The sequence below is a fragment of the Teleopsis dalmanni genome, chromosome 2 (assembly GCF_002237135.1).
Source record: "Teleopsis dalmanni isolate 2A chromosome 2, ASM223713v2, whole genome shotgun sequence".
Lineage (NCBI taxonomy): Eukaryota > Metazoa > Arthropoda > Insecta > Diptera > Diopsidae > Teleopsis > Teleopsis dalmanni.
Window position 1 is genome coordinate 14784438 of NC_051847.1, and position 8255 is coordinate 14792692.

The window sequence follows — 8255 nt, forward strand, 5'->3', positions numbered from 1 at the left end:
AAACCTCTGGAATATATCGTATCGTACCTCTGAAATATATCGTATCGTAATATTCAAATATTTAAAGGCAATTATATACACACATTTCTAATCTCTAATCAAAGGAAATGCTATCTGTTAAGGTGTGATTCAATTTTCACATTCTTTTACTGAGAGTTTTTCTCATTCCGCTAAACATATACAGTACAACTAAGGACTATTTTAAAAGGGTATAAATTTCGGTCGACTATTGCTTTTGTTGTTGTTATTGCCATTAACCCAGTAAAACTTATTATTATTGGATTTATATTTACTATGTTTATAACTTAAGGGAATTCTTATATAATTTACGAATTGTTATTTATTAATTGTTTTGGTGTCTGCATCATTGTGTATTGTAAACTGTTGTTTTGTGACATTTAGCTATAGGCCCATAGGTATAAATTTTTTTCCGGGTTGAGGTTAGAATATTCCCGAAGTAAGGCATGCCTGTCGTAAGAGGCAACTTAACTCACGACACCATTCCAACACTGTTTGGAGTGTAAATGGTAGTGAATGAGATTTACTTGTGACACACGACCTGAGGTGTATATCTAGTATCACGGGAATCAGTCCCCGCTGTCCTGATCAATTGAAGTTGGGAGTGTCGTGGTGGTTGTGGTTAAATCCAGCCTTACGCAGAAAGAATGTGATTGAATTTTACTTTCATTCGGCGTGGTGCTACGTATTCATACTTGGTGCTGTAACAAAAAGATCAGCAGCGGTATCGGCAGGCATCGCTCTAACCAAGAGTAAGGTGCACATGACTTAAATTGGTGCGGCGGAAATTTCTTGGAATTTCTAATAGGGCGTTTATCGGCGCATTATTTTGATATTTTGTACTGTTGAACCTACAAGTCAGATAACAACTCTAGACTCTGTTGGAAAAACATATTGTGTCCTCAATATATTGTCAAAATACTGGATAATAGGTTTTAATCACAATAGATTTAAATTCCACATTTATTTAAACTGGCTGTAACCAGAAATAACTTGTCTACAGTATGCAATTACTGCCAACCACAATCATTATAATTTTATCGTTTGTAAGCAGGGTAAAATGTCTTATGTTACAACAACAATAACCATTACATTCTGAAGACCTTCTAGTAACTCTTTAAATTTCAATGGATATATTTATTGAATTTAACTTTATTATTATGTTATACTGTCATTTCGCTATGATGTTTTCAAATTAAATCATTTTAAAATTTTTAATTTAAATTTATTTCTACAATTCAAGAACTTTTTTCCTTATGTAAGTGTATATTAAAAAGCTCTTAAGCTGAATCTGTACGACAATGGAAAGAAGACATTCAACATTTCAGCATGATGAATGCATGCACAGCATGTTGCCCTTGTATTTTCCATACTAACGTGACATTTCATCAGCGGCGAATAGTTCACATACCAGCTACACATAAACTTACTTTATGATTATATTTCATGTGGGATGCTGTATTTATAATTAAGTTTTAAAAATCATCTCTGTTATGACAGAAATTTGTGCATTCATCATATGTGCAACGCAGTAAACTTCAGCGAGGCAACGTTGCAACTTTCTAATAAATTGCAAAATGAATCCAATAAACCCGACTTAACGATATTAGCTTACGTGGAAAATACTAATCGCTGTGATGGCTTTAAAATTGCACTGAATTGACATTTAGTTGGGTTGACTTAGCAATTCCTTTATTGGATTACAAACGAGATGGAAATAATTTACTTTAACTTTGTAACGAAGTAAGTAAGTAAGATTCAAAGGATATATTGATCCACTTTAATAAGTATCATCTTTCCGAAATTCCACAACTCATCAAAATCATTTTTTTTTAAATAAATATTGATAACATATATTTACACATTACTTACTCCCAATGGATTCAACGGAACAAGATATATTTAAATTAAGAATTAAAAAAAAAAAGGTGACAGCAGTAACTTTTTTTTCGCTTACAAACCATTTTTTTATCAGAGACCTTGTTGTGAACCAATTTCTTCTACAAGAAGTTTCCTGTCCAAAGAATGGTGCGGCAAACTTATGTTTGAATAACAAATTACTTTCTTGCAAAAATTATTTATTATTACACATTTGTATAATATAATATAATAATATAATTTTTAAATAAGAGGAAATTAATAAGAATAAATAATAATCGTAAGTTTTATATATATCAACAGTTAGACATCAGCAAATGGTCCAATATTGGCAGCTCTTGCCATCATTGCAGGTATATTACTCTGTTCATAGTTGCCACTAAAGTATTGAGCATAAGGTCCAGATGCAAAAACGCCAACATCGTCACCACCATGGGTTTCTGAAGATAATGGAACTGAAGCTAAATATTCGAATTTAGCATCAGCGGTGAGTTTTTCGGTAATTTCATTTCGTCCATGATCATTAGAGTAAGTGCTATAAAAACCAGGTCCATTAGCATATGATAATATTGTATAAGGTAATCCATCATCTGCAACATCATCGGCCAATCCTGTAATATCTTGGTCGCGATACTGAAATTATAATTAAAGTGCTGCTATTATAACTATTATTTATATGATATATTCAAGAACTAAAAGAAAAATAAATGATATGATTTCTTAGCCTAGTTAAAGCCTAGTGTGGGGTAGAGATAAACCCCCCAGCCATTATAGAGTAAAAGTGCGTAATAGCACTAACTCAAGATGAAAAATCATGAATAATATAAAATTCAAATAAACTTCAATTTTTATTATATATTACAATTCAGATATCGGTGAAATCTTGGGCTGAATAGTCTATAACAATTACAAGCCGCTCAATACTTTAATTAGAGTTGCTCTAGTAGGTTGCTCTAACTACATTGGAACGTGTTCTATTCTGTAAGAAGAAAAAATCTAAATCCCGACTATAAAAATAAATAACGTTCGTGTTTAAATATAAGTGCTTAAACCGTTTAGACAGTTTAGTTCCATGGACGATAAATCGATCAATATGCAAAACAATAATTTTAAAAAATTGATTGATTACATACTTATTTTTCTAATTAAAACTAATCCTAAATTTAATTTGCTTGAGAAGAATCCTACTTCACAATTTCTTAACATTTTCTTCTCATAAGAATCCATAAATTGGATAGATTAGTGTAATAATCTACAATAATTGACAAGAAAACCAAAATAAATCACTTACCGGATAACCATTAATTGTCATTGTGTGTGAATGATCGGAAGTTACTACAATTAACGTATCATCTGTTGAGGTCATTTCACGTGCTTTTTTTATAGCCTCAGCAAATTCTACAGTGTCTTCCAATGATTTTCTTGCTCGCGTGTCGTGATGTGCCATATCGATGCGTGCACCCTCCACAAACAGGAAAAATCCTTTATTATTCTTTTGTAAGACTTTAATAGCCGCTTCTGTCATTTCCGACAAGGATGGTTTTGCATTTGTAAGCCGACTACGTTTAAGATCTCCATGATATGGACAATGTGAATTACTAAACAAACCCAGCAAATACTCTGTTTTTGATAGATCCACTTTACTTAAACCCTTCTTGCTCCAAACATAATTAGCTTTTATATTGCGAGAGGTTTTGTCTTGTAACCAAGTTTTAATTAAATTGCGACCATCACTGCGTAAGCCTGGCAGACCTTCTTCATCATTGACTGTTGTATTCAAAAAGTTGCGACGTCCGCCACCCATAATAACTTTAAGTTTCTTACCAACAGACCACTCGACTAATTGGCGTGCAATATCTACATTATCTACAGCACTGCAACCGCTTGAGAGTATTTCAGCATCATTTTCCCAATTTCGATTTGCAGTGTGAGCATATACACCACCGGGAGAAGCATGCGTTACTCTAGATGTTGTAACGAAACCAGTATCTTTGTCTGCATCTTGTGCCCATTTCGCTATACTCTCAACGAAATTTGCGGGATTTTGTGCTTCAGTACAATTGTAACGCCTAACATTGGCATTAACACCAATTGTACCATAGTTAGCTTTCACACCACCCAAATATGCAGTGGCTGTACAAGCAGAATCAGCAACTTGTCGATCTACGCAATATGTTTTCGATAGCCCGACATAAGGGAACTTTTCAAAATAAACTTGCTCTGCACTATCACCCATTAAGTTTCGTGCAGCGGTTATTGTATGCACAGACATTCCATCACCTAAAAACATTATTATGTTCTTTGCATGATTGGTCTTCACTGTCTCTGAGTGCTGCAATCTTTCAGCCAAGATCGCTTGGGCTTTTTCATTCCAAAATTGATTTGTTAGCTCATCAACATTTTTGATTGCATGCACCTGACGTCCGTGTAAGCGAGGCCTTGGATGTGCTGTAAATCAAAGGATTAAAATATTTATTATTACAGAGATTTATTAGATGGACTAAAATCGATTTAATGTATATAATTTCTAAGCAATAGTAGGAAACTACCTTTCAAAAATAATCTTATCGATGGTCTACCACATGTATCGCTCCTGAATTAAATTATTTATTGATCACTGTATGTGAAAGCAATAAAGATTAAACTGGTGGCTTTTTCTACTTTAAATTATAAAATATTTTTACTAATAATAGTTCAACACATAATTATTTTATTTTTTAGAAAAAAATATGCGAACTACGTATGAAAGTAAACTTTGAAACATATAAACAAATAACACGCGATTAGTTAGAACAAATCGTTCTTTTAATATTCTTGTCGTAGTTGTAGTGAGTAGCTACATTTTATTAATATACCAGAGTTCATAAAACATACATATTTTCATATTAATTATACATATTTGCAATATACATATTGCATTTACAAAATTATATAGAAACTGTAAATTAGATCAGTAATGCTTCCATCATTTCTTTAATAATCTTGTTCTACAAGAAGTTATAGGGCTACTGTTGCTCCATGTATAATATACATGGAATGGTCAGTTCGACATTAATCGTTTTTCACTTAACTGATACCACAATCGTGCTATTTTGAATGAAGAATAATATCTTAAGTTAGAACACATTCATCAAAAATAAAGTTGGGAATATATTTATCTTAATCAAACTAATAGAATTATTCTATAACTGTTCAAAACCTATGCAAGTATGCGGACGTGGTATAGATTACTAGCAATCAATCATCTAATTATATTTTATGATGGAAGTGCCCACGTTGAGTAGTAGAATCAAGTTTCTGGTGGAAAGTTTCTAATAGCACATCTAGACGTCGAGTAACCTGATGATTCCATAGCTTTTTTTGGCGATTTATGAGCTTGGTTTCTATAAGCGAAATAATTCTAAAATCACAACTCTCAGAAGATCCTTATTATGTGATATAATTTATTTAATATTTGAACTTGAAGATAACAATTATTATCCAATTATTATAATATGTGTTACCAGATATAAACATATAGCAAAACTCTAATATGCACAATGTGTTTACAGCCTAACACTAACGAATAGTCCAAAATTGGCAATATCAAGCGGAAACACGCATTTCCTTTTTTTAGATTATTGTAATCAACCTATATATGCTAGGGCGTCAGACACCACATAAATGTGAATTTTTTAAAAAACACATGTTGAACACCGCTCTTGCATAAACATAGATATATTAAGGAAGTCATAGTGAAGATACTCTTGAAGACATTCCAAAATCTAAAGAATTTGCACTGAGTATGTTATATCCGAACGAATATATTTTGCCATTTTGAAGTAATACTATATATTCGGATAGGAAAATCAAAATTTATATATGTATGTGACCTATAAAAAAATTATTGTAGACAGAATAGATACTATTGAAAATAATCCAAAGTCTAAGAAATTTGCGCTAAGCATATTATATCTGAATATTATCTGAAAATATTTTTTCATTTCGAAATAATACGATATATTCCGATAGAAAATGGAAATTTATATATCTTATATATAAATTAAATATTAATTTAAATACATATATAAATTCTTATATTTATATAAAGTTTATATATGTATACTACGAAAAACCATTATAGACAGGTATTAAAAAAAATTGCTCACAATAAATATTAAAAATTCAAGAAATATAAATAGATACTCTTGATTCTTTATTGATCGAATCAATATTTAACATGTTTTTATTGCTTTAATAAGGGAATTGAAAAAAAGTTCAAACCTATATATTTTAACAAATAAATTTTTTTTTCCAATTCTGTGTAATTATTTTTTTTGTTCACTCACCTCTGTCAGCCGTTATAGCACCTATGAAAAGAGCTAAAGTAAGAAGAATTATTCTCACGCGATTTGACATTTCTTTTAGGCAATGTCAAAAATATGTTTTTAAAGCAATAAATTTCTTCCTCTTCTGAATGTGTTAAGATCAAATAACTAAACTACACTAAAATGAAATACTAAGAATTTTTTGAAAACCTCTTATATGATATGTCAAAGAACATTTTAAATTATTGACTTAATCTTATCTTATGCATAATCTGCGTTTTACATATAATCAAAGATCGTAAATTGTTTTGAAAAATGTTTGATATTACGGTAGTCAAAATTTATGAGACCCTTAATTTCTATTGATTATTGGCAAATCAGTGCCTCCCCACTACTTGAAGAAATAATCAACTATATACGTGAGCTACCTGTACGGTGAGTACGATTATATGATTATTGAATGGTGTTTAGAAATGTTGGGAATTTCGCAGCTGAATTGATATTAATTAAATATGTCGTTGCTTACTAAAGTCTATATATTTATTTTTAAATTCTGTTATTGATTAAAAATACTTTGTTCTAGGAAAAATCATTCATAACTGATTCATGCGCTGCCATGCAGATACACATGAACAGTAATACAATGTACGAGTGGGTGGCGTATTTGCAGTGAGAAAAACAGACTAAGCATATTCCCTTAAAATACAATATATAGAAACTATATATAGTACGAATGCAGAACATATCTCAATGATTTCCGCTTTTATAATATTAACGACAAGTACTAATATCTTAATTTTGCTCAATGAATGTCATTCTTTCTCCATATATCGCATAAATAGAAATACATTGTTATCTGAAGTGCCAATAAATAGAATTCGTTTTTCTAGAAAATCATTAAGTTTTTCTATTTTTCGTATAGGGCTGTTTTGAAGATATAATATCAAGCACAGTCACGTGTTTGTAATTGCAGGAATTATTAAATGTACGGTAACCGATAAGTTGTAGCCAATAGAGACTTCATTGCACCCACAAACGTTACTAACAAGAGATAATATCGCAATGGAACCTAGAATGGAAAACTAGAAACTAGAATAAGAAATATAATAAATAGAGTGGACACCAAGAAAATGCGGTGAAAAGTGGTGGTTTGGACGAAGATCAAAACTCAAGAGAGCGTGGCTTGAAATGCCAACATAAAAGAGACCCTCCTTGAAGTAATGCGAAAGCGGTTCCGACGGGGAAAAAGTCTCGCTGAAGATGGGGTGTTTTAGTCCGTATATATTAATGTTAGAGAGTCGGGCACACCATACCGACGACGGTCGGTTTGACGGTGCATAAAGCATTCCACCTCCTCACCACAAAAAAAAAAAACAAAAAAAATAATACCCAACGAAAACTATTAGCGCTTAAGATACTTCTTTACACATTTTGAGATACACTTTTATCACAGTACTGACTTATTAAAATTACTTCAATATAATTTATATTCTGGCTAGGATTAGTATCTTTAGCATAAAAATACATCATTCTTCCTTAAACATTAAACACTAGTGTGAGAATTGAACACCCCAAAACCACCTCTTAGGACTGAATATGGAAGATTGTAGCCGCGAGCAGCGCATACAAGAGAGAGAGAGAGAGATTAGAGCAAGAGACTTAATACCTAGCGGACTAGGTTCATCTAAGTCAGAAAGCATAGGCGTAAGACAGGGAAATTGAGATTAAGCACTATTATGTACAAGTTTTTGACTAAATATTAAGTGCTGAATTGTAACTGCTAAATGCTTTATGAAATCACTTTTTTAAATATATTGAATTGCTAAGTATATAAATTGAATATATGTACTGTATAAAGTTGTAAAATAATTGTTCTGATTTTCATATAAAATTGAGTTTGTAGTCCCTAATTTTGGTGTGGTGGGACTTCTATTTACTATTTAATGTAGAATAACTTTTTTTTGTTCGTAATACGCAATTAGGAAGAGAATATAATCTTTAATGTCCTCAATGTTTTATTTTTAATTGACATATTGACAAAGTTTAGAATAA

General features: G+C 31.3%; 1 protein-coding gene across 1 annotated transcript; it reads right to left on the reverse strand.

The window, feature by feature from the left end:
• Positions 1-2153: 2153 nt before the first annotated feature.
• On the reverse strand, positions 2154-6363 carry LOC119681594 (membrane-bound alkaline phosphatase-like). The gene is made up of 3 exons (XM_038094837.1): positions 6225-6363; positions 3188-4344; positions 2154-2529 (listed from the first exon to the last, which is right to left on the reverse strand). The coding sequence occupies exons 1-3, from the start codon at positions 6292-6294 to the stop codon at positions 2200-2202; spliced, it is 1557 nt and encodes a 518-aa protein (XP_037950765.1). The 5' UTR covers positions 6295-6363; the 3' UTR covers positions 2154-2199.
• Between the last annotated feature and the right edge of the window lie 1892 nt (positions 6364-8255).